The following is a 27,506-nucleotide window of genomic DNA, read 5'->3' as shown; positions in this document are numbered from 1 at the left end:
ATTATTATCATACATTTGTATACATGTTTACAAGGTAATTTCTGAAGTTAAACTGTTGCATTTGTATATGTTTATTCAAACATTCCACAATTTCTGAGTCATGTCTAAACCATAGAATCTGATACAGGTAAGTGAATACCGTTTTGATGACAGAAGGTTTTAATTTCTTTATTTGATTTTGTAAAAAAAAGTTCTCAGCGCTTATTATAGTTTCAAAGTTATTATAATCTGAAGCAATATCGACCTAATAAATACAAAAAAATGTAGAAGTATAGCAGTGATAGGATGTGACGAACATGCACTATAACAACTGAATATACATAAGTCAGTCAAACACCTAATTCTACATTAAATACTAAAGAAGAAATAACCACTGGAAAGAAGTCCCATATAACATTTGTCACGTGTCTTATATCTCAGGAAATAAACTTATAATCAAATTTATAATGACCCATTACACGATATTTCTCTCTAAACTGCCGACATGTGAGGTATTATACTTCTAATTGACATTCTATTTAAAGAATGACTGTAATTAAGAGATAACTGTATTGTATTTGAAGCTTTAAGGACGTCCATCGGTAGTTTTACTGTCGCAAATTTAGTTTACCTGGCGACGCGGAGCGGAGACAGGTAAACGGGTATTTGCGACAGTAAAACTACCGATGGTCGTCCGCAAAGCTTCAAATACAATACAGTTAATTCTATTCTAATGCAAAACAATTTCATTATTCAATTTCAATCATGATTTCAGTGTAAAATCTTCATTAAAGAAAATTCCGCGAAAAGATGTTATCTTCTTTGGTCCCTTCCCTGTGTGAAGTCATAGGTATGCTTCCGGCGTCAAACATAAAACACCGGGCGTTTTCTTGCTTCTGTGCCGCTTCAGAATAAAATAAAATTTGATAAAAAGAAGATTTTTAGGTGCAACATGGGAGTTGTTTGTCTTATTATTGTAGAAATTACATGTCAATATATTCAGCAATTCAAATGTCGACTTCCTTAGTTACAGACAAGGAGATAGAGAATTTTACGCGTACTGTCATCCAATCAGAACCATTGTTACAAAATAATTGCATTAGAATATTTTTTCTGTCAATGAAGAAATAACTTTAAAAAAAGTGGTACACACTGAATAATCCCCCTAGCGGGTTATTCATAGTTGTGCACTATATTTTCTATGTTATTTTGAATAGACAGAAACAATACTACAGTAATTTCTTATAATTTAATTCTAAATTCTATTTTAAACCGGCCTAAATTATGAAAAAACGTTGATGACGTCACGGTCACATGACAAAATATGTATATGAGCTGATAAACATAACAACGTCAGCCAATCAGAAAACGCATTTCATTCAAAATTAAACTATTTCCAAATGTGAAGTCAATGTTTGGTAAATTCTTTTTTGTGTGTTTAGGTACGTATTGATCTCGTTAATTTTTTGTTGTGCTGTGGTAATTTTTGGTTTTCTCTGCATAGTCAAGTCATAGAGCTGTGCGGCATATATTCAACACTAGTATATACGAACTTTTAAGGGTTTGAACTAATACGTAAATTCTGTACTACCCCTCTTTGCACTTAGGGTATTTCTCATAATTCAATTTGCTGCTATCAATGTGTAATAAAACAAAACACCTATGAATATTATATATCTCTAAAAGAGTCGTATTTTGTTAAACAGCTGTTTTTATTAAATGCAATCTGAAAGCATTGGTTTAGATCACTACTCTAGTTACATATGTAAAAAGTAAATAAACAGATTTATTTGTGTTTTTGATGGGATCGATATTTTTCTTAAATGTAAACTGCCATGAAATCGTTATTCGTAAATATGATTCAACAACAACAATAAAAAGACATGTGGGTAATGCTGTGAACAGTTTCTACGGTCATTGCGATCTGAAAATTCCAAATAATCTAAAGTTGGGGAGAGGATAGACTCCAATTTGAAATATTTCACTGAGAACAGCTTCTCTATTTCAGTGCCGTTTGTACCACTTGTAATTTTAAGAGGTAAAGGGAACTGGTTGGATATGTTTCAGTCATTAAAGTCAAGTCATTTTGTTGGTGTTTTTTTTTACAGCAATTTGTTCCCCAAGCTGTCGAAATGGTGGAACGTGTGACAGGCCTAATGTTTGTGACTGTCCTGCAGGATATACTGGGGACATATGTGATGGAAGTAAGTTTTAGCACATTTATGTAAAGTTTTTTTGCTGTCAGAATTTGTAGCTATTTGTCTTTCTGTTATTAGGTTAATTGTATTTTTTTTGTTGTTAACATTTTTATTATACATTCTGATTAATTAAATATGTAGCTAAGAGCTAGACTTTTTAAAATTATTTCCTAAAGAAGTCAAATTGTTTTAAAAACCTTAGTGTTTTAAATTTAACTTATATGAATGGTTTTATTTTTTTTTTATTTGGTTGTTTAATACATGTACTTTTTATCGATCTGATGAGTTAAGCCCTTTTAAACCAACTTTAACAATTTTTCGAGGTACAGTTACACCACTGTTGCAATGTTTAGTCTTGTGAGATTGTGTATGTGCATGTACCGCGTCTGAAACATGTAATTCATCGGGTTTCTTTCTGTTTCTCATATTTTAATCGTTGATCGTTAATTGTTTTTTCTATTACATTTTAAGTGGTTTTTTCAAGCTTACTGCATTGTTCGAGCAGTGTAAATTGTTGAAAGACCTTTGATCAAACTTAATGATCATTTGGTATGAGATTATTAGTTACATAGTGTGCTAGTGACCTAATACGGTATATATGGGGTCAGTAAATTCCATATGGGGTGAGAGCGAAGCTCGAATCCCCATATGGAATTTACTGACCCCATATATACCGTATTACGTCACTAGCACACTATGTAACGAATTTATCTTACCGACTATCTTAACGTGTGAAATTAAGACTAGTGATTCTCAAAACGAGCAAGTCTTCAATACTGTTAGCGTTAAGAAAATACTTCCATTAATCCTACAAAAACAGATGCCAACAATAACGACTTGTAAGGTTTAAATGTGTTTTATGAATTTTTTTCAATCTGAATCATCACCATTTCTTCGTCTGTTGGAACTTTTAAGATTTTTTCTCAGTACCGTTTTGTTATTTACAAAGGGACATAACACCATTACTAACCGTGTATTAAATAAGCCCCGCCCCCTTCTTACCTAATAAGGAATATAAAGGGACGTAACTCCACTATTAACCGTGTATGAGATAAACCCCGCCTCCCTACTAACCTGATATCAAATATACACGGTTTGCACGCGGACGCTTTTAACCAATCATATTCCTGGAAATATATAGGAGGTAGGATAAGTATATTTATCTCATTAGCAAGAAAACCACATCTTTACATTTTTATGTTTATTAATTTTACAAATATATAGTTGTATGTAGGGTATATATGTGATTTTAATGTTCATAAAATCTATTGGTATTTTTCTAAACGACACTGAAATCAAGACTTCAAAGCTCCCTGAAAGCTGATTGGCCATTATGACAAAAGTGTGTCAGAAATTATATCTGATATTTTTCCTCAGTCATTAGAACCTTCCATCATTACCGAAATGAACAAAGAAATAACACGACGGGTGCCGTATACGGTGCAGGAAATGCTTACCCTTCCGGAGCACCTGATTTTACTCCCTGTTTTTAGTGGAATTCGTGTTGTTTGTTATTTATTATTTATAACTGTTGATGTAAATTTCCTTTGGTTTTGTGAGTCTTTGTTTACTCCTTGGTTTTGATCTTTTTCACTTGACACCTTTAAGACCATTGTGATATAGAAGTGATTTCAAGAGTATGAAATATATAAAACAGTTTACACTAATCTGTAAGGACATGTACATTAAATTATCAATCATGCACTCTTATGAAAAATGCTACTTATTTGACGACAAAACATTTTCTATCATCATCAATACATTACGTTTAAAAGAAATGCATGTGACACAGTGACAGTCGTGTCTTGTATGTAACGACATTCTAAAAAACACTATTAACCTCACATTTTGCATCATTTTGCAATGTATTTTTTTCTCGGAAGGAGGAAACGAATCTTAACAGATCGAAGTACGAATAATTCTAAATGATTGATTTTGAACCTGCATATTATAAACACTTAACGTATTTTATTTATATTACCTACAGTTGCAGCTTGTTCCCATTTGGATCCCTGCTACCCTGGGCGTTGTTATGGCAACAATATGTGCATGTGCTCAGAAGGTTTCGGTGGAAGTACTTGTAAAACACGTAAATATTATGCATAACATGTGTATATTTTGTTTAAAATAAATAAATAAGAATTTATAAATTGGTCATTGTGAAATAATTCCATTGTACTTATAAAGTAATTTAAACATCATACAAGCTGATAGATTAATTTTCAGCGACATGCGAACATAAAGAAATAATAACCCAATAAATGAATTTTCATTTTATTTTGAAAAATAACAATCATGGATCCTTGACCTAATTTATAAGAATTAATAGTTATCATAGGAACATTCACACACTTATGTGCTTTCTATTCATTGATGTTAATTCTTTAATTGTAACCAATGACATACAAAGATATGTGACCAATTTACCTTGGTTTGAAAAATATATGCCTGCATTAAACAATACAATAAGGAAAATTTTCAAATTTATTTGCAATGAGAGCGAGATATATTAAAATTATTAAAATTTCAATGTATTTCGTTTTCAGTACAGAACGTGGAATTCAAACCTTTGATAGAAAAAGGCAACGCAACGTTTGCCAAGTACAGTTATACGGAAAAGAAGTTTCTGTACGAGTTTATGACAGACGCAACAAACATGTCAGCTGTTGACCGGGTTTGGACCAATTTTGATGAGTTTAATTTAATGAACTTTGACATTGATGCCTCCATAGATGTCAAGTATGCATTTGGTCATATTCCATCTATCCCAGGATACATCAGAAATATGAAGTTTGGAATAGTAGACGCGAAAGTGTTAATTGTTCATCATAAACTTGGACCAAGTAAGTTTAAACTGTATGTTGCTTCATTCTCCCTTTTGCATACATGTCTAAACGTGAATAAGTCGAAAATGTCTGTCCATGATCCCTAAGTTAACCCTTTCATGAGTCTAATTTCTTTTAAATAGGTGGTGAATATGAAGTAAACAGGGAAACTTTTACTTGTCCCCAGCCTTCCAACTACAATCCAATAGCTAATACAGTGTTAGAATGTAGGATGAATAATGGTACCAATGTATTCCAGGTAGACTCAGGAGACAGGTAAATTACACTATATCATTCATAGGAACGGAATGTAGTTTTTCTATTCATACCACATCTTTGGTGATTTTTTCTTCCAATTCTTTAACTGGGAGACCGATGAATGCTGTTAGATGCATCCATCTGCAGTCTGCATGTAGAGTGGACCCGAGTAATAAAATTGAGAATGGAAATGGGGAATGTGCCAAAGAGACAACAACCCGACCATAGAAAAAAACAACAGCAGAAGGTCACCAACAGGTCTTCAATGTAGCGAGAAATTCCCGCACCCGGAGGCGTCCTTCAACTGGCCCCTAAACAAATATATACTAGTTCAGTGATAATGAACGTCATACTTATTTCCAAATTGTACACAAGAAACTAAAATTAAAATAATATAAGACTAACAAAGGCCAGAGGCTCCTGACTTGGGACAGGCGCAAAAATGTAAACACATTTACTACTACAGGTCTAAAGTTAGAGTGAAACTGATCTTGGTTCATCAACGACGGACATATAGACCAAAAATCGATATTTCTCGCTTTTTTAGTTGTTTACTATGTGTATTTCAATTACAAACAAACTTATTAGTTATATGCCGGCGGGTTTTACACTATTTATTAAAGTTTTAGGCCTATAAACTTTGTGTTGCAAACATCGAAGGGAATCCCACCCCTCAATAAAACCCCAGAATTATCTGATTTGAATTTTCGAAGTCGATATCTGATCTCAAAATGAACATTTAAACATAGTACCATAACAATCAATGGTGTAAGATTGAGATTATATGCAAACACTACGATATACATGTCATAAAGAGTTGACCTCTAAAAGTATGGAGAACGATTTGAACCAAATAACGGTTTCTTGGTACAGCTGTAATATTACGACCCCGGAATGGTAAGGGTTAACATGGATTTATTTGTAATGTAGTTATTTTATGTATTTTCTAACCACGGCTAGCATAGTGAAATGAATTTGTGTTTGTAAAAGTGTGGAGAGCAGAATGAATAATGAAGAAAACTTGTTTATCTTGATTTATATAAAATTACTGATGGCTCTACACTTAATCCATTATAATATCTGTTTGTTGTTTAAGTTGAATGGATTGAATGTGTTGCAGATACTTTCTGACTTACACAATTACTACTGGTGGGTACAGAGAACTTGTCAATACAGACAATAACCAACTTTACGCTACTGAAATATACGATGGAGTTAGTTCTCAGCAGAATATGGAGTATCGATTTGACTACGATAAACCAGTTCACTGTCAAGAATTCAGCACTTGTTCTCCTGGGGAAGTTCCTCTCCAGCTAGAAGAGGATATTACTAAGGTATAATTATTGTATTCATTTAATTCAATGCGTACACTACATGTATCTATACGATTCCATAACTGCTGCAAGAAATAATGATGCGGTATGTAAAAGCCATCTTCATCAAGGTCGGCTTCATCCAGTAGAGTTGGGGATTATCACTATGTTTTGTGTAAATTCAACTTCTTCAAATAATAGACTGCCATATCGGCATTTCTAAAGCCTTAATGTTTTCTTTCTGTGTTTGTTTTTCTCTTGTTTTCAATCGAACCAAATTGCATGATGATTCTTATGTAGACGAAACAAGTGTCTGGTGCTCAACATTATAATCCTAGTATAATTGATAAATATTTTATGCCATACAAGATGACAATTTCCAAACTGTCGACTGCTATACAAGTGAGAGGTTAAGCTCGCTATAAATCCAGGTTGGAAATGACTGTACCAAATCAGGAATATGACAGTTGTAATCCATTCGTTTGATGTGTTTGAGCTGTTGATTTTTCCATTTGCTAACGGACATTTACGTTTAGAATTTTGTTCGGAGTTCAGAATTTTTGTAATATTACTTATCTCAATACCACAGTTGGCACTTGGGATTATGTATGAATCGGTAACTCAACAACACATGAAATCAAGGTAATCTGGAGACTAAATGTGGTCTTTAACAATAGATGTAGGTCTAGTCTATATCAGGGCTAGATTTTAATTGCTCTTAATATGAAGATATATTGTTAAGAGGCAAGTATGCAAGAAGCCCCAATTTTCTTATAACTAAAGATAATATAAATTCCATGTTTATAATCAAAATGATTTTAAAAGGAAACAAAGAGCGATAAACCAACCACTATTCGATAATTTGTTTCAGAAATCAACCCTAGCACCTCTTCAAGAACCGAAGAAAACAGTCTGTTTTTCATCTTGAAAATCCTGCCTATTAAAACTAACATACTGTTAAATTTTAAATATTACAAGAAATTCATCAAAGCTTCAAATTGTAATAGTTTAAAAGAACTCGTTGTAAAGATTTTTGGGGAAACTCACCACTGTTTGTGTTATCCTGTGATGTACTTAATGGAAGATTGTCGTTGTAAATCTTCAATGAATTTGTTTGTGTTATATTTTTGTCACGTGATCATTTAGCGATAAGATTTAACATTGCCATTTACACGGGATGTTTGGCTAGCCATAACACAATTTTACTTAAAATGTCATGTACCAAGTCAGGAAAATGGCAGTTGTTATCAAATAGTTTTTTCTATGCATTTGCGGCGTTCGATTTTTGTTACATTTCAAGGTTCTGTTGTTCCATATTTTCCTCGTATAGTTTCCTCTTTTGATTAAGGTTGCAATTACATTTGTTTTCTCTAAACCGCCTTATTACTTTGAAACAGCGGTATACTACAGTTTATTTTATCTGTAATTGAGTTTTATATAAGATTCCACGTATATTTTTAAGATATCTCTTTCAATATTTCTATGATGAGAATTTTTATTCACGTTTTTTTTCAGGTTATTGATACTATCTTTATTTTATCAAATTGAAATATTTGTCTCTAATTTGATTCATTTATTTTGTTGTTTTTTTTTGTTTTATGATACAATTTCAACTACTTAATTTAATTTCAAGAACATATGGCATTTGGTACCTTTCCTGTATTTGAAGGTAATACACATTGTACAATTATCAATTATCTTATTCACGTTTGATTTTTTATGCCTTTGTCATGAAAAGTTTTGCCTTATCTGTATATAATTTTACTGGTTTCAGGATATATTTGAAACACATATCCAATTATTATTGGTGCATTATGCTTGAAACAATTGGACATTTCATTAAAAAGCATATAGCTATACAGTTTTTTGTTCAGTGTGAGCCAAGGCTCCGTGTTGGAGGCCGTACATTGACCTATAATGGTTTACTTTTATAAACTGTTCTGTGGATGGAGAATGGTCTCATTGCCACTCACACAACACCTTCCTATATCTATATAATATAATTAGTAAAACATTTCACCATTAATATGATTCGAATGAAGCTTGATTCCTTTTAAAAGACAAATTTTGCATTAACATATAGAATATTCTTGATAAAAAAGGAAAATATCAGCTTCTAAAGTCGGAATATCCATTTCAACTTGCAGTGGTTCTACACTTATAAGTTAATTGTAGAAAAGGGTAATTTTAGTATAAAGCTCTACATTCATTGATATACTTCCCATGATAAATTAACTTAGTGTTCTGCAGATATTTTACGCATCACTTAATTATTCTTCCCATAACAAACAACTTTGTTGCCTTTAAGCTCTGTTTGGTTCGTAAAAGTCTTCAACGAACTTCATATTTTACAAATTCAACGCATCATTTTATTCTCACCGTAGTGAATAGTTGAACTTGGATATATTTTCAATTTTTCAAACGAATTTTATGACTATTGAAATCAAAATCTAATTATTATTGACTCAAAATATTTAGAAATATTTGATACGTCCAGCCTCTTCACCTTCGGTATAAGAGTCTTTATATACAATGCTATACATATTTCAATTGTAACTCACATTTAAACACATACAACAGATCATTGCTAATCAATTCCTGTCCAAAACATCGACAATATCTTTTGCTGCCTAATTTTGATTTTGAAACGAATTCAATTAATATAAAAATATATACACAAGAGAATAAACAGATATGCTATGATTGTCAAGAGAAAACTTACACCAAATAACTCATGCCGTAGACATTAGCAAATAAATGTAACCGCACAGTCTTCGACAATAAGAAAAATCAATACCGCATTGTTCAGATTAACCTAAATTTGGAGTTTACATTAAACAAATGTGAAATATCAGCATTGGGCTTTGATTTTTACTCTAAACTGTTTTCAAACAATATATAATTGATAGGAAGATAAAACTTAAGTATGTGTTCTATGTTTTAATAAGATCAACAAATTACTGTTACAGACACCAATTAAGCCAAAATGGTTGGGATGGTCTGATAGAGATTTGTCTGGTGTAAAACGGTACGCATTTGAAGTATGGAAGATGGAATACAGTCTTGATTATTCAGTTCTAAGAGAACCAGATATTCTGCCAAATTATAATCCTGTACCAGAGTTTATTACCGAGATACTAGCAAGCAACAATACATTCCCAGAATATGAACCCAAAGAACCAGGAGTCTATTCAACAATACTTGAAGTTGCAGACAGAGCAAATAATTCAAGATATGTCCGAAGAATAGCAATATTCGACAAAACCTCAGAAATATCTACCAAATCAAGTCATCGTTTATTTCTTTCGTCGGCATCAAATCAGTCTAACTACAGCTGGCAGACGACTCCTAACAGTCAGCAGACGACAACGTTGATTGTGCAATGGGAAAACCATTTTATAAACGAAGTACATGAAAATGGTCATTTCTTAGCAAGAGTTCAAGACTATACTCCAAGACTCAGTGATGAAGGCAAGAGAAAAGACTATAAAGAAATCGAATCTCAATTTGATGATTATGAAGGCAGCAGAACTAAAGATGAAATATCAAATATTAATTCTATTGTTAGATTCGAAATAAACCACGGTACACCAAGTACAATACCACCAACGAATGGATGGCAAAACGTTGCTCCACTGAAAGAAAACAAAAGTCTTGTCCTCAGTGGCGTGAGTATTCGAGATGGGGATCCATACCAGGTTTGGGTTCGTGCACATGATGTAATGGGGAATGAAAAGACCGATTCAACAGTTGTACATTTTGATCATAGTCCACCGATAGTGTACACTCCTACGTTTAAAAAAAACATCGACGACGGAAAGTTTCCGTTTTCAAGCAGGTACGCTTGTAATGTAATTAAATAAAATTGAGAATGGAAATGGGGAATGTGTCAAAGAGACAACAACCCGACCATGCATGGAACAGACAATAGCAGAAGGTCACCAACAGGTCTTCAATGTAGCGAGAAACTTCCGCACCCGGTCCCGAAACAAATATATATGTACTAGTTTATTATTACTTACGTTATTTTTCTAAAGATATTACTTTCATGGTTTTTTTTATGACATGCAAAGGAGATGGTTAGTGCGATTTCATTGGTTTGTGAGATATTCTATACAACTTAACAATTATTCTCACACTCTTCGCAAACAGACAAATACACATCATCAAATTTATTTCTGTTCTGTACTCGTACAGAATAAGTGTCGGTGGTCAAGTATTGTGATTAGATCGTTAAGGTGTGGTTACCGGATCATGAACATATATCTGTAAAATCAATTCCGTTGTAGTCGTAACTGGTAGTAAATGCCTGTTTTCGTTTTGTTAGACAATTCTATGCATTTATAGAAATAAAATAAACAATCATTTCAAATATTACCAATTGGCTTGACTAATCGTTAAATTGAAATAATTAGCGCCTAACAGAAACCTTAAAAAGATCCAATACAGTGATGCTAAAACATTAATAATTATCTATATCATATTTGCACACAGAGTAACTGTCGCTGCTAAAGATGAGCACAGTGGAATCAATAAAGTATCGTTTAAGTTTGTGGTAAACAGCACAGGAGAAGTGAAGAACCAGAAAGATTTTATGATCAATTCACAGGTGATTAAAACATAATATGAGCTCTTCGTTTTTTACTGAGTCAGTGACTAGAAAGTGCAACCTTCATTCTTTAAAGAGAATAAGATAACAAAGTGAATATATCATTATGCACGTATCAATAATCAATATTTGAATCAATAATAAGGGAATGGCGTATTTCAATGGTTTGAAAAAATATTGCGATTACAAAAACAAAAATAAAAAATTGTTGTCGAGGTCGATTTAAGCAAAAAACACTAAATAGAAAATGCCAGAAAAAAACACAACATTAAAAATTAAAAAAAAATATGAATTTGTTACAAAAATGTAAAGCTAGTACGTACATCACACATCTTCAAAGCTCTCATTCACATGACATATATATTTCTTTTAATTTCATGATGCCATTGTTTAAAATTGTTGTGCTACCGATATATTCCCTTTTCTGTTTTAGACACAGTCATACTGCAATCAGCTTATTAAAGAGTGCTACTGCATTTCTAAGGGGGAATGTTTCATGATTGATAGTGTCCTGGATATTGATAACTGCTGGCTAAAAGTTCCAATTGATAGAACCGAGGACGAAGTTCATTCCCTTCAGGTCACGGTTTACAACTTAGCCATGCTGTCTAGTATGACTTCATATAATGTAAGTGACTAAATATTAATGTCAGTTATAAATCAAAGAGTACATTGAAACAAAAGCGAAATGTGTGTGAAATTACGTGTAAAGAGCATAGAAAAAACCAACGTCAAAACAATATATAATCTGTTTATACTAGTACACAAAGCAGCCAACAATGTAGTTGTGGTATAAGATAACACTAAAATTAAGAACGGACGTATCAATTCTTCTTATTTCAAAGCTATGGTTTTCTGTGAGTAAAACAGTAGATTAAAAAATCCGTTTTATGTATTGGCTAGCAACCAAATCAACATTCTACAAATAATGTTGCATTCCTTTAAAAACATATTCATGTTAGAACTTATAAAGTTTTCTTTTACGTATATGAAAAAAAAATGAATTTCTAAAAGAGGGACGAAAGACACCAGAGGGACATTCAAACTCATAAATCGAAAATAAACTGATAAAGCCATGGCTAAAAATGAAAAAAAGACAAACAGACAAAACCTAGTACACATGCAACATTATAGAAGACTAAAGAATAAGCAACACGAACCCCACAATAAACTAGGGGTGATCTCAGGTGCTCCAGAAGGATAAGCAGATCCTGCTCCACATGTGGCACCCGTCGTGTTGCTTATGTGATAACAAATCCGGTAAATAGTCTATATCAGTGGGTCAAATTCATGAAAGGGAAGGGATTGTAGTTACGACGTTAAGAACATATCCGATATCATTTGTGAAACGTTTATTCTGTAACAGTCAACCAACTAGTGATGGCGTCCGTAAAATTTACGAAGGGATGATTTCAACTTCACCATTTGGAACTATTGGTGTAATAGCTTCCTTGTTAGCAGCAATCCTCTATCCAGAAAATCATGATAGGAAATGCAAGCATGGGAATATTGTATCAATTGGGAGATATACACCCCATATGCAGGTGCTGCTGGAATGTTGCTACCTAGAAATGGAATTTTTACAATTGGAAAGCTGAAATCATCTCTTTTGTCGTCAAGTTTTGTTTTCAACCGACCCTCATTGTCAATATCTAGATGTAAGTCAAGATATTTGGCCGCCTTAAATGTATCTGTAGTATCCTTTATCTCTAGTTCAATGGGATAGATGAGTTGAACGTAGTCACCAAATTTTGAATTATTTAGTGAAAGAACAGCATCTATATAGCGGAAAGTGGAGTTAAAAGATATTGCTAACTTCTTATCTTTCTTCCTAAGAAGTTCCTGTATAAAGTCAGCCTCATAATAATAAAGAAACAAGTCGGCAAGAAGATGGACACAATTTGTACCCATTGGAATGCCGACAGTCTGTTGAAAACACGTCCTCCGAACGTAACAAATATGTTTTCAATCAAGAAATCAAGCATATTGATAATTTCAGTTTCTAGGGAAACTTGCTCAAATCTTTCTTGGAGGGCTAAAAGGCACATAAAATAAGAAAGTTCAATATCAAATCTTGTTCTAAAATCTAATTAAAAAACTGTATCTGGCATATTATTTGCAAGTGCTATGTATAGAACAATATCTACATCGGAACTTAACTGGCATGCTAATCTTAATTTTAACACTAAATAAATAAAATTCTTCTGGGTTTTGATTAATTACGTGCCTTTAATTATTAATAAAATTCGGATTTTTGTCTTTCAATAGTTCACCTTCAGACATCTTCTTAAACGGATTATCAACTGTCATCTGATGCATCTAATTACAGATTCAGTCCCTGTAGCTCATATAAAGCCTTCTTCTGTTATAAAAAAGATACATGTTGACATTCCCAATGATCCATATAAAAAGAAGATGTGGTATGATTGCCAATGAGACAACTATCCACAACAGACGAAAATGACACAGACATTAACAACTATAGGTCACCGTACGGCCTTCAACAATGAGCAAAGCCCATACCGCATAGTCAGCTATAAAGACCCCGATAAGACAATGTAAAACAATTTAAACAAGAAAACTAACGGCCTTATTTATGTAAAAAAATGAACTAAAACCAAATATGTAACACATAAACAAACGACAGCCACTTAATCACAGGCTCCTGACTTGGGACAGGCACATACATAAATAATGTGGGGTGGGGGGGGGGGGTTTAAACATGTTAGCGGGATCCCAACCCTCCCCTAACCTGGGACAGTGGTATAACAGTACAACATAAGAACGAACTATAAAAATCAGTTGAAAAATGCTTAACTCATCAGATGGACAAAAATACAAGTGAACGTGGCCGGGTACTTATACATCCCGACACAAGAAGACACAATGAACAGATCTGAGAATACTCGCAGTTATCTGACAGCTAGGTCAAAGCCACTAACAACTAATAAAAAAATCATGCATCTAAGACTAAAATATCAATCCGTACACATCCACCATCCAATGGATTTAGTGTAAAGACGTCATAAACAGCCAGAGAAAAACATGACATTGTACAATGCCAAGTTACAGGTATCGACAGCTTGTAGATCCATAAATATGTGTATAACATACTAGTAATATTTAGTTAGCTTTTAATCTACTGATAATAAAATCAGTATTTATACCAACAAAAACAATATTCAATGATCTTATTACAGTGTTGAATAGGTAACCTTTTAGAAAAAGTTTATTTAAAGGCGCGACAAGTTTACATGGATCATTTCTAAATTTCCGGGCACGGTTAACAACATTTCCGTAAAAATGAGGATGTGCTATCCCGTTTGAAATAAGTTTTCTACAGGTACAACCAATCTTCTAAACCAAATCTTTATATCTATGGAAAAATTTAGTAAAGGTTTTAAGTAATTTATGGTAACGATATCCCTGGTTTAATAATTTACTAGTAATACATAGGTTGCGTTCGTTAAAATCAAAAACGTCACAACAGACACGGGCATAGCGAAAAAGTTGTGAAATATAAACACCGTAAGATGGTGCCAAAGGAACATCACCATCTAAAAATGGAAAATTAACAATAGGGAACTAAACATCGTCTCTTTTGTCGTAAATTTTAGTGTGGAGTTATTATATTGAGAAAATTCTTGATTATTTCACGACAAAATATCATCAAGATAACGGTAAGTGTTGTTGAATTTATCAATTAAAATTCATGTATATAAAGGTTAATACAATTCAAAGTTCTTTTTCAGTTTCTATTGTTTCAAATTATATTTCTTATTACAGCTAGGAAAGGTGGATAGCCTCAATGGAATAAAGGAATGTAAGTAATATATCTATTGGATGTTTTTAAGTATTTTAGTCACCAAATCTGAAGAAGCAAATGAGCTATTCTCATCCTTCAACCTATGCCATCCGTGTCCATCGTTACCATCCATGCACTCTTATTTGAAACTATAGAGCATATTTAGCCATAATAATATTTAAAAATGTCTAAAGATCCGTCTGTCAACCATCATGGCCGACATGGTTAGATATTCAACAGAGGAGTAAAATGGAAGCATTTTTTCTATTATCTTAAAATCTTAGGTAGAAGGAATTTGATAATGACATGTTAAAATCTACCTACTGTGTTTTACATTTATTTATAAATATAAGAAGACTTCTGCTAACGATTTGCGAATTTAAACCATTGTTTGTTTGGTTTTTTTTATAGATTTTCACCTTCGATCAACAATAGATTATTAATTACAGAGACACTAACTAGCTTAATCAAATTGTCAGCAAGGCAAATACATTAAATGGTTCAAATGATCAGCAGACGATGGTCAACCAAATAAAATAATGAGTTATATACTTCTCTACAATTTTGGAGATTGACCATTCATGTAGAAACTCCGAGGACAATTCAAAACGGAAAGTCCTTATTCAAATGTCAAACTCAAATGATAAAACACATCAAACGAATAGACAACAAATATCATATTACTGACTTGGTATAGGCATTTTCAAATGTAAAAAATGGTGGATTGAACCTGGTGGGCAACAATGGTTCATTGATGTATTTTGAACGAACCAACGAATATCAAGCGTGTATCTGCTTGAATAAGACATAGCGATGTAATTCATTGGTGTAATTATATTATACATTTTCGTCAAATTAAATATATGTTTCCATTTCCAGATTATAGTCCATCAAACATTACTATATCAAAGACATCAGACACAAGTTTAGGTATAAGCTGGATTCTGGCACCGTCCTGCTATGATCGTGCTGGAATTGTGATTCGACTGTTTAGACCTGATAATACCACAAAAGATTTCAAAGTACATAAAGATGCTACAACTTTTGACTTAACAGGACTCTCACCTACTACCAACTATTGGTTTGAATTATTCACTAAATATGGCAATGATACAAACTTTGTTATGAGCGGATCTCCTGCAATACTTAAATTCCAAACAGCGGAGGCATGTAAGTCAGATTTGACCCAAACATATCTAAAATAAAAACTATTAAGTAGAGACAAATCATATAAACAAAAAATGTAAAAATCAAATTAACTCCAAAAAAGGCGCAGTATTAAACATAATGATGATGTAAAGTCTTCTTACTTTTCTGTTTCTCCCAAATATGGTTTACCTGTAAATCAAGTTATATCAGTGATATGTCATTTTGTTTTACTTTTCAGCTGTAGGATTCCCACCCGGTGGTGTTGCTGGATTATCTGCCGGTGAGTATTTTCTCTGTTGGGTTTAGTTATCATTTGTATTTTATTAAATTTTCATTTATTCAATTATTCTCTTTATAAAAGAGGGACGAAAGATACCAGAGGGACAGTAAAACTCATAAATATAAAAAATAAACTGACAACGCCATGTCTAAAATGGAAAAAAAACAGAAAAGCAATAGTACACAAGACACAACATAGAAAACTAACGAAAAACCAACACGAAGCTATCAAATTAGGAGTGGCACCCGCCGTGTTGCTCATGTTATAAAAAATCAGGTAAATAGTCTAATTCGGTATGTCACATTCATGAAAGGGATTTATCTACATTGTCTTCCTAGTATGAGATGATAATAACCATTTTTTAGCATTTCACTTTTGTTTTCTTTAGTGAATAATACGGAATCGTGTTAGTGTAGTAGAAGACTAATTATCGTTCTCATTTTTAGGATTTATATTACTCTTGGTTGTTGTTGTGGTCATTCTGTTATTCCTTGGGCGTACTGGACGTTTACAGCCTGCTAAAGCCAGAATGACAAAAGGGATAAGAACTATTCGTAACACAATTCGGGTTCGCTCACATACTAATGCTGGATATAATGTAAGTATTGCTTAAAATCATAAAAATACAAATAAATGTTACTCTGTTATGATGAATGAACAATATATTGCCACGACAGTACATATAGTGAATGTAGTTCTTTTTATTAGAGACGATAAGGTCAGCGAACAGTATAAAAGATGAAAACATTTAGCTCTCTGAACATGTATGAAGAGACAAATGTGTTTGGTAAACGTGACTATCCATTGATTATATTAAAAGAAACATGCTGTGCTATTTAATTCTGTACGTGTTTGTAATTATGTTTGCATCTTACATAGTATGTTAAGATAGAGGCGTGACGTCTGTGTTACTTGGAGCATAATTTTGCCCGACAAAATAAGGCCAAAAAGAATAATTATAACTGTTTATAATTTCTGCCTGTTGATCCGTTCGAAAAGTATCTTTGTCGGAAAAGTTAAGTATTAGAATTTTCAAAATAATCTGTTTTGAAAATAGAGACATAAGAATATATGGTTTTTTATGTCAGGTCCTGTTTTATGGGATCAACTTATTCCCCTATTTCGTAGAATCTGGACGATTCATAGCTTGATATATTATAGAGATGCCTCTCACAAAATATGTCTGTATGTTTAAATGTATACCTAAAATCCCCTTTAATTCATTACCAAAAGTTTCTAATAATATAAATGTTGGGATATTTCTTTCATACCAGGGCAATTAAAAGGTCTTCCAACCTACTTAAATTTCGGGGGTTTGTGTTGCTTAGTCTTTAGTTTTCTATGTTTTGTCCTGTACACTATTATGTGTTTGTCTGTTTTTTTTTCTTTTTTAGCCATGGCGTTGTTATTTTGTTTCTGATCTATGGTATATTTCATAATTCATTCACTTGATCATAGCTACATATGTGTACTTCAAGATTCAACCAACACTAAATAAAAAAAAAAGCAAAAATTGTTCAAAAACGTTAATCGTGTTTCATGTAGAATCATAAATTTACATATTTCAGTTAAACTTGAAAATTATGTCATTGAAATGTTCCTGTAAATTATGAGTATACAAGCGCTAGGATTACAAAATGATTACAAACATATGTTGAATTTTAACTCTCAAAATATTTTTTTTTGTGTTTTAGAATCGGGCATATAGTTAAAAATTTGATGATGACATATACTACTACGGACAAATGAACTCTTCTGGAGCTACGAGTTCTATTATCTCACGAAAAGACATATCCCTTGAATCCGAGTTAACCCAAGGAAAATTTGCTACAATGTATTTAGCAAAATACTATGGCAACCATCGTGACGCCCAAACTGTTGTAGCTAAAGTTGTAAAAGGTATTTTAATTCGAATTTATATATATATCCGCAAGATTATATTCAATAAATCAAATTATAACAAAGGAGAAAAATACATTTTAATTTGCACGTGCACAGTGAAAATCGCCAGTGATCGTGCACCTTTTAAGCGATGAAATTCAAGTAAATGTGATTTGAATCTTTGATTAATCATCTGCAGTCACACACTCAGCAGTCGTATATCGGTGTTAAAAAGTCATAACTTGATTGAGAAAAAACAAATCCGGGAAGGGAGCATCAGGAACACTAAAGAAAAATTGGGGGATTCTATATGGATTAAGTTCATATATTACTTTTTGGCGCATCAACTCCCATCAGTGTTTTTCCACGAAAAATGTTTTTGAGGTCAAATGTATACATAAGCATCATCATGGCAAAGTCTAATCAGAACATAATGATAGTTCTGTACAATGATTTTATTTTTAGGTTTTTTTTTTATTTTCAGTGCTCTTTTTTTTTTTTTTTTTTGGTTCGCGCTGTACGTATATTTATTGTGACGCACGTGCAGTGTTTTAATTTATAGTACATTGCATCAAAATTATACTATTTAATTGCGGATAGATAAGACAAAATCCATCATATCATAGTTTAATATATTCAATCAGTAGTCCATTATTGATAGTTTTTTATAAAATATTACAACAGATGACCAAAAGGAAGAGAATGTTATGAAGATGAAGGCTAAAATAAACTTTTACACAGAAAAAGTCGGACATCACAAAAACGTTGTGGATTTTATAGGATACGTTGAAGACGATGTTAGTAAGTATATTAATACAAAAAAGTTACAGATATATATTACTTAAAATGGTTAAAGAATGATGTCAAGTTTGAATAATAATACTGAATACCGACCATGCATCACTTGACAAGTTTATGTTAAAGTCTCTATATAATGTCCATGGTCAACTAACTGTCATACAAATTAATTTCAAATCTGTTAAATCATTAACCTGAAATAGTTTTATAAAAATCTAAAAGTTTCTATTTGTGGAAAAAATATCGTTACATAAAAATGCAACTAAGTAGTCACGTGCACATTGCCAGGGCTAGATACATTGCATGTGTCTCTAACATTTGTACTCAGTTCCAACAACTAGATTAACTAAGTGGTAGGAAAATATTTTTTAATAATACGGACTTGTATAGACAGGATATGTCAGAAATTATTTTTAAAGACTGGTATACTAGCTAACTATTGTAGAAATAGAACACAAGTAACCTTGTGTCCTTCTCCAAATGACTAGGTATTTCGTATCATTATTTGTAACAGCCATATATGTGTTGATGAAGTCATACATATAATAGAAGTGTTTAAATTAAATCGACATTGTAGTACACACTGACAAAATATCATGGAAAATAAAGGGGAAAAACAAAAGCCGTGAAATTAAAACGACATCTTTCAACTGTAAATAGATTTTATATTGCAGCCTTTAAAAAAAGTTAGTTTTCTTGAATTGTTTTTTTAATCTTTCCTAAAATATAACAATGGATAACCAGTTTATAAACACTGTGTTACATCTGCAAAACCTTTATAGTTGTGTATGCGTTTGAATTGGCATATACAAATATTTGTGAATATTTGCAGGAGGATCATTTATGGTATTGGAATATTGTGAAAGTGGGGTACTGAAAGAGTTTCTTATCTCAAAGAAGTCTGACATTACTGTTGATTTGGAAGAAAGATTGTTTAGAATGGTCTTTGGAGTTTGTCTTGGAATGGACTATTTATCATCGGAAAAGGTAAACTAAGTGACAGGGGAAAGCTTAAGTACTCATAATTAATATACAACACAATTCATGTCAACAAACTAGTACAGATCTTGAAATACTTGCATTATGAACACAAATTAAATTCACGAGGTCAACGTGAAAGATTCAAGAAAGCAGTTATCTGTGTATACGTACATTGTTATATATGCCTTGTTTGAACAGTTCAATTTTTTTAATGAAATAAATTATCGCTATTTTCTGCGATAGGTTGTCCACAGAAGATTAGCAGCTAGAAATATTCTTTTGGATCATTTGTTGGAACCAAAGATAACTGGATTTGGACCAGAACCTGACGCAGAACAAGAGGGGGAAGTAAGTTTTAATTACAATCTCTTTATTTGATATTCAATAAATCAATATTCGTGTAGTTTATTTCAACGGAAATTGCATTTGTATTTATATTTAAAATGTTTTTTAAATAAAGGCTAACTGTCATCAAATGCACTCACATTTATCTCGAGACAATTACGATGTATAGAAATGCTTGCACATAAGTAACAACATTAAAATAAAAATAAAACACTAATAAGCCATCTTGTTTTTCTAGGAACGTATACCACTAAAATGGATGGCTCCAGAATGCATGAAGTCTACAATGAATGCAAATGAATTGAGTGACGTTTTCTCTTTTGGTGTGGTTATGTGGGAGATATTTTCATTGGGTAAGCAACACATGTTGTACTTCTCAATATTTACATTGAAATTCCAAGTTTGCAACAAGAGGAATTTCAATTCATTAACTTTTATCTTTTGTTTTCCTCGTGTTTATTAGTATTGTAATACTCGGGCCTATCCGTATGGATAAATCTTTTGCCAAAAAAATCACTTTAACGGTATTTGCCATAAAACTGGTCAATTTAAAACTTTCCTTCGAATAAGACCCTGACTATCAAATGATTATTTCTATTTATTTGAAGGTGATACACCTTACCCTGGAATCCAAAGCAGGGAAGTTGCTTCTAGACTGAAACAAGGATACAAAATGAAGAAACCAGAATACTGTGATGACGCGTGAGTTTATTCAATATTCAAATGCAAAATTAATGTGTGGTAAACATTCATTTCCTAGACAAAATATATCTACAACATGTCGTTTGTTTATGTGTTACATATTTGTTTTTCGTTCATTTGTTTACATAAATAAGGCCGTTAATTTTCTCGTTTGAATTGTTTTACATTGTCTTATCGGGGCCTATTATAGCTGACTATGCAGTACTGGCTTTGCTCATTGTTGAAGGCCGTACGGTGACCTATAGTTGTTAATGTCTGTGTCATTTTGGTCTTTTGTGGATAGTTGTCTCATTGGCAATCATACCACATCTTCTTTTTTATATGTATGTTATTATTTTCAAACCTTTCAGTTTTAAGGAAAGCAAGAAACAAAAAATATAAATATAATGGTAATTAAATGACACGTTGCATTATTTAAATGACTCAATCGTAAATACAGCTTTTAATTTAAATCCTGTGAGTGAAACAAATGGATATGAACGAAGACCTACCATTTTTGTCACTCTACCATTATGTATTTGTCAATATAAATCAAATATTGTCTTCTAATTTAATATTTTATGCTCTTTTTACCTCTATTTAACCTTAAGTGCCATTTAAACATCCTTTCTTCTCTTTCGTTTTCTTTATAAAAACAACCACCCACTTGCCTTTCCGTAGAGTTGTATTCATTCATTATAAGCATATAAATATAATTATAATACAAAATATGCACAATGACCCATAGATCTTTGCCGTCTTTAACACATATTCTCTTTATGGAAAAAAGTGAATCACAAAAATACTGAACTTAGAGGAAAATCAATTCGGAAAGTCCATAATCACATGGTAAAATCAAATAACAAAACGCATCAAAAACTAATGTTATGTTTTTCAAGTCAGCAGCAAGTATCATTAAACGAAATAGTTATTATATATGTTTAAATATACTTGCATTTCGAGAAATATTTTAGCTAACATTTCTATATGAAGGTCAAATATCTTTCCATATTAAAACAAATATATTGGTATACTAGTATATCAATCATTTATTTCATTTTGTTAAAGGCACAACTATTGTTTGTAGATGAAATAATCTTTTATCAATATCGTATTTATTTGTTTCAGTTTCTATAAGATCATGTTGAAATGTTGGCATTATGACCCAAACAAACGTTCAGGTTTTGCAGCGGTAAAAGATCAGCTGTCAAAAATGTTCCAAGAAGGACCAAGTGAAGAATATTACTACCGGTCGAATGATCTGTAAATCATGCACTAGTACTAGACGAAATATGAATGATTTATATTAGGCGAAACTGAAGGTTTATCTAAGGAATAAACCTAGATTTTATCTATTGTCTTAGGTTTATGTCTGTCTTGGCAATGTTCACATTTGATTTTTTGAAAATCAAAGTATCTTAAATTAGAATAATTAATGTTGTACCCTAATACATAAATTTATCACATATGCAAGTAGTAATATGTGTGGTATGTATCTATGCATATCATTTTACAGTCATTATCTGTGTTTTTAGCCCATATATAACAAATTAATTGTTGTCTACAGTTTATAGATTTATAATTATTTTAAGAGAAAAACAAAAACTAACTGATTTAAGACTATGCTGTATACCAATAATTCGTTGACAGAATTATTAGATGCATGTAAATTTAGCACTCGAATAAGATTAATGAAGATAGTAGGTTTCAAGTGTTCTCTGTTTGGGGCCCGAGATGAAATTTCCCTTACCATTCCCACAGATGTACAAAACAAATGATATATTTTGTATTCTCGAGGTAATCTATATGTAGCTCTCTACATTTTTGTCCGTATAATTGATTGTTTTAGAATATTGAATTTATCCGTAAGGATTTTTAGACCACCTGTCGTTTTCTTAAGCAATACATTTCGACACTGACCTCTACATTTTTATCCTTTGAATATACACCTCAGCTACATTTTTGAGAATATATCATTTTGACTATCAAATACAAAACTTGATGACATTACTTGTTCTCATTTCAATATGCATTGACCTTTTTGTCTCAAACAATACATACGAAAAAAAAATCCGCCAAAATTTTTTTTTAAAAACATCTCAAAATTAGCCAATCAAATATATCTTGTATCAAGATTCAGATGCATTGTTAATTTTCATTTATCTAAAAGTATATATTCAAACTAAATTGATTTAATTTAAACTTAAGGTCAAAAAGTAAAGCAAACAAAAATTGAGAAAGGAAATGGGGAATGTGTCAAAGAGACAACAACCCGACCATATAGCAGACAACAGCCGAAGGCCACCAATGGTCTTTAATGTAGCGAGAATTCCCGCACCCGTAGGTGTCCTTCAGCTGGCCCCTAAACATATGTATACTAGTACAGTGATAATGGACGTCATACTAAACTCCGAATTATACACAAGAAACTAAAATTAAAAATCATACAAGACTAACAAAGGCCAGAGGCTCCTGACTTGGGACAGGCGCAAAATTGCGGCGGGGTTGAACATGTTTATGAGATCTTAACCCTGCCTCTATACCTCTAGCCAATGTAGAAAAGTAAACGCATAACAATACGCACATTAAAATTCAGTTTAAGAGAAGTCCGAGTCTGATGTCAAAAGATGTAACAAAAGAAAATAAATAAAATGACAATAATACAGAAATAACAACAGACTACTAGCAGTTAACTGACATGCCAGCTCCAGACCTCAATTAAACTGATAGAAAGATTATGTCTTCGCCATATGAAAATCAGGCACAATCCCTCCCGTTTAGTATCATACTATTATAAAATATATGAGAAGAACATAACCCGTGTCATGCCAATAACTGTTTTTGTTTTTAAATACATGTGTTTAGTTCCGATGCAAAGACCCTATAGGTGAATCAATATTAAAGCCAAAATATGCAATCTTTAATAACCTGACAGTATAGTAACTACTATATATAAAGTATATACTTTCTTAATAAGTCTGTTTAAAGGTTTTGTAAGCTTTTGAGGTGAGTACGGACATTTTTGAGCTTTGTAAAGAATATTACCATAAAAGATTGGATGTGAAATACCTGAACGTATAAGATGTCTGCATGTTGAGTTATATTTACGAATTATTTTCTTATACCGGTGATAAAATTTAGTAAATGTTTTGACCAGTTTGTGAAATCAAAAACCCTGGTGTAATAATTTTTCAGTAATACATAAATTTCTCTCGCTAAAATCAAATACGTTGTTACATACACGAGCGAATCGTACAAATTGAGATATATAAACACCATAAGATGGTGACAAGGGTACGTCACCATCTAAAAATGGATAATCAACGATAGGAAATGAAAAATCATCTCTTTTATCATAAATTTTTGTATTAAGCTTCCCGTTAGTGATATAGATATCAAGATCGAGGAAAGGGCAGTAGTAATTGTTAGTATTAGCTTTATTTAAAATAAGTTCAACAGGATAAATTTCTTTAGTATACATACTGAAGTCGTCATTAAACCATGTTTTGACTTTTAGCCTTAATTGGTTTGTGCTGTCTGGTTATTTTGTTTGATATTTGATATTGAGATTGTCTTTAGTTCAAAACCGATGTTATGTTTGTTGTTCCCGTGGGATTTTGTCTGGTGCTTGGTCCGTTTCTGTGTGTGTTGCATTTTGATGTTGTGTCGTTGTTCTCCTCTTGTACTTAATGCGTTTCTCTCGGTTTTAGTTTGTGACCCCGATTTTGTTTTTTGTCCATGGATTTATGAGTTTTGAACAGCGGTAAAATACTGTTGCCTTTATTTAGCCTGTGTTGTTCGTTGGTCCAAACTTCATATAAGATGGTCAAAACATTGTAGCTAAATTTGCATAAAAACAAGTAAAAGTCACCATCATTATATTATACGTTTGAATTCGTTGAATCATTTTACATTAACTGGTAGCATGTATATGTATAACATTTTCCTTTTTTTTATTTGTATTGAGCGTCAAAAGAGAATTGATTATATTATGTTTCAATACCTGCAAAAAATATTATGATCTGTCAATATTACTATTTTCCAACAATGTATTGTCGGATTTAGCATAATCTACATATATATCATATAAAAAAAAGTATACCATGCCATTCTTTTTGTACTATTTTACTATTTCTTTTCAACAATTAAAATGGTATACCCATAAACATGATGAAGTGCATCTTTTTTCGGATCTGTATGAGTCTTTTTTTAATATATTTATTCCTGTTTGTTTGAAAGTGATCCAAACCATATACGTGTCTTCTAGTTGATTTCTATAAAGTAAATTTTGATTGTTAATCTATTTCTCTGTGACCAGTGTTTTGCGTTTGTGTGTACAGCATTATTTCACGTAGCTTTGTCATTTTAGTGGTATTGTTGACATTGACATTTAAGCGGGAGTTTTGGCTAGCCAGATAAACAGGTTCAATCTACAACATTTTCTAAAAATTGTTCTGTCTTAAGTCATGAATATGACAGTTTTTATTTACATTCCGTTTCTATGTACATGTTTGTTGTTGTTTGTTGTTGTTTGCTTTTGTTTTAGTTTATTGTTTATGTTGTTCCCTAGTTTTTCTCACAAAGTTGATATCGTTTCTTTGGTTTTAATTTGTTACCAGGATTTGTTTTTGTTTAATCAAATTATAAATTTTGAACAGTGGTATTCAACAGTTGCCTTAGTTTTTAAGAAATGAGCAAAACTCATATTATACAGTACACGGTAATAAAACCCCAGATATTTACAGTCCGTTCCTTTTTATGTAAGAGTTTTCTTATGTTGTTGATGTTTTCCTCTAATAGTTGATGTTTTTCCTTTGGTTTTAGTCTCTTTCTGAATTTGTATTTGCTTAATCGAATCATAACTATTTAACGCGGTAGAATGCCGTGATTTACCTCTGGTTGTTAAGATTCAGTGTATAAAATCATTGGCAAGTCTCGAGTCAATAGCTCACTTGCATCAATTTCTAACGTAGATTAAATAGGCTTCTTTTTTGTCAACATTTATGTACAGGATCTTGTTAATAAATATCATTGGACAATATGTAATGATGCTCGATGTAAAAACCACTTAGTTCTCAAAACGCAATTAAAACGTGTAAGGGAAGATACAACCACAAGCCTAAAGTATATCCTATTTTGACCGGGAATATGAGCTCTGCATGACAAAGAAAGATTTCTCGCATACTATAAAAGTACACTTCGGCATTTTAGCTGGTAATACATTAACATTAATAACGATACTACATTGTAAATATAAAAAAAGATGTTGTATGATTGCCAATGAGACAACCTTTAACAAAAGATCAAATGACACAAAAAAAAATAATTATAGGTCACCGTACGACCTTAAACAATGAGAAAATATTTATGTACAAAAAATGAATAAAAAACAAGTATGTAACAAAGCAACAATAACAATAATATAAACGACAACCACTGAATTACATGCTTCTGACTGGGGACAGGCACATACATACAGAATGTGGCGGGGTTTTACTTGTAAGCGGGATCTCAACCTCCACTAACATTGGACAGCGGTGTAAACGTATAACATAAGGACAAGAAATTAATATCAGTTGATAAAAGCTACTGTCGATAGATGTTAGACAACACCAACGTACATGAAGACGTGACCTTATTCTGATGTTCAAATCTAATATTGAAGGACAAACTGCATAACCTCCAAAAAGTATTATTAGTTTTTTTTAATCATACACTGATTTTCCGGAGACCTTTTAAAGACTTTTAAATAGAATACAAGAACTTTACATAAAATATCCCGCATGCGAAAAATTTTAAAATGTCTGTTTACTTTTTTTTTTAAATTAGAAAACATATTATTCAAAGGTTCAAAATATAAATTAAAAATTATTCATCTGAAATTATGTATTGGAGTATAACTTTGAACTTTATAGAAATCTAATAACTGAAAACGGAAATTTATTCGTCAACAACATGTAGATTTGGAATTTTAATGTGCGTATTGTTATGCGTTTACTTTTCTACATTGGCTAGAGGTATAGGAGGAGGGTTGAGATCTCATAAACATGTTTAACCCCGCCGCATTTTTGCGCCTGTCCCAAGTCAGGAGCCTCTGGCCTTTGTTAGTCTTGTATTATTTTAATTTTAGTTTCTTGTGTACAATTTGGAAATTAGTATGGCGTTCATTATCACTGAACTAGTATATATTTGTTTAGGGGTCGGCTGAAGGACGCCTCCGGGTGCCGGAATTTCTCGCTACATTGAAGACCTGTTGATGACCTTCTCCTGTTGTTTTTTTCTATGGTCGGGTTGTTGTCTCTTTGGCACATTCCCCGTTTCCATTCTCAATTTTATAGATATATTTAAATTTGGAGATTTTATGATTTTCTCCAATTCTATGTGCTTTCTATACAAATGTTCAC

General features: G+C 32.1%; 2 protein-coding genes across 2 annotated transcripts in view; both read left to right on the top strand.

Annotated features, from left to right (window-relative positions):
* Window positions 1-18,279, top strand: part of LOC139513686 (uncharacterized) — a 30,727-nt gene extending 12,448 nt beyond the window's left edge. The window contains exons 4-16 of the mRNA XM_071302396.1: window positions 2,088-2,183; window positions 4,165-4,266; window positions 4,724-5,020; window positions 5,146-5,278; window positions 6,381-6,594; window positions 9,543-10,411; window positions 11,068-11,182; window positions 11,616-11,810; window positions 14,969-15,005; window positions 15,867-16,157; window positions 16,375-16,416; window positions 16,863-17,014; window positions 18,111-18,279. Coding sequence (XP_071158497.1) covers window positions 2,088-2,183; window positions 4,165-4,266; window positions 4,724-5,020; window positions 5,146-5,278; window positions 6,381-6,594; window positions 9,543-10,411; window positions 11,068-11,182; window positions 11,616-11,810; window positions 14,969-15,005; window positions 15,867-16,157; window positions 16,375-16,416; window positions 16,863-17,014; window positions 18,111-18,128 — 2,561 coding nt within the window. The 3' untranslated portion in view covers window positions 18,129-18,279. The remainder of the gene's footprint in view (window positions 1-2,087; window positions 2,184-4,164; window positions 4,267-4,723; window positions 5,021-5,145; window positions 5,279-6,380; window positions 6,595-9,542; window positions 10,412-11,067; window positions 11,183-11,615; window positions 11,811-14,968; window positions 15,006-15,866; window positions 16,158-16,374; window positions 16,417-16,862; window positions 17,015-18,110) is intronic.
* LOC139511125 (fibroblast growth factor receptor 2-like) lies at window positions 18,249-22,369 on the top strand. The gene is made up of 7 exons (XM_071297697.1): window positions 18,249-18,315; window positions 18,982-19,098; window positions 19,928-20,082; window positions 20,320-20,424; window positions 20,660-20,774; window positions 21,030-21,123; window positions 22,231-22,369. Exons 1-7 carry the CDS (start codon window positions 18,249-18,251, stop codon window positions 22,367-22,369), a joined length of 792 nt encoding a protein of 263 aa, XP_071153798.1.
* The last annotated feature ends 5,137 nt before the right edge of the window (window positions 22,370-27,506 follow it).

The sequence above is a fragment of the Mytilus edulis genome, chromosome 2 (genome assembly GCF_963676685.1).
Source record: "Mytilus edulis chromosome 2, xbMytEdul2.2, whole genome shotgun sequence".
In the NCBI taxonomy this organism is placed as follows: Eukaryota; Metazoa; Mollusca; class Bivalvia; order Mytilida; family Mytilidae; genus Mytilus; species Mytilus edulis.
The sequence above is the reverse complement of the archived record's forward strand: the minus strand, read 5'-3'. Positions and strand labels throughout refer to the sequence as shown.

Coding starts and splice junctions, on each gene's coding strand:
- LOC139511125 (XM_071297697.1), top strand. CDS start 18,249: ATGTATTTAGCAAAATACTATGGCAACCATCGTGACGCCCAAACTGTT. Junction 19,099..19,927: donor ATACGTTGAAGACGATGTTA/GTAAGTATATTA, acceptor GAATATTTGCAG/GAGGATCATTTATGGTATTG. Junction 21,124..22,230: donor CCAGAATACTGTGATGACGC/GTGAGTTTATTC, acceptor TATTTGTTTCAG/TTTCTATAAGATCATGTTGA.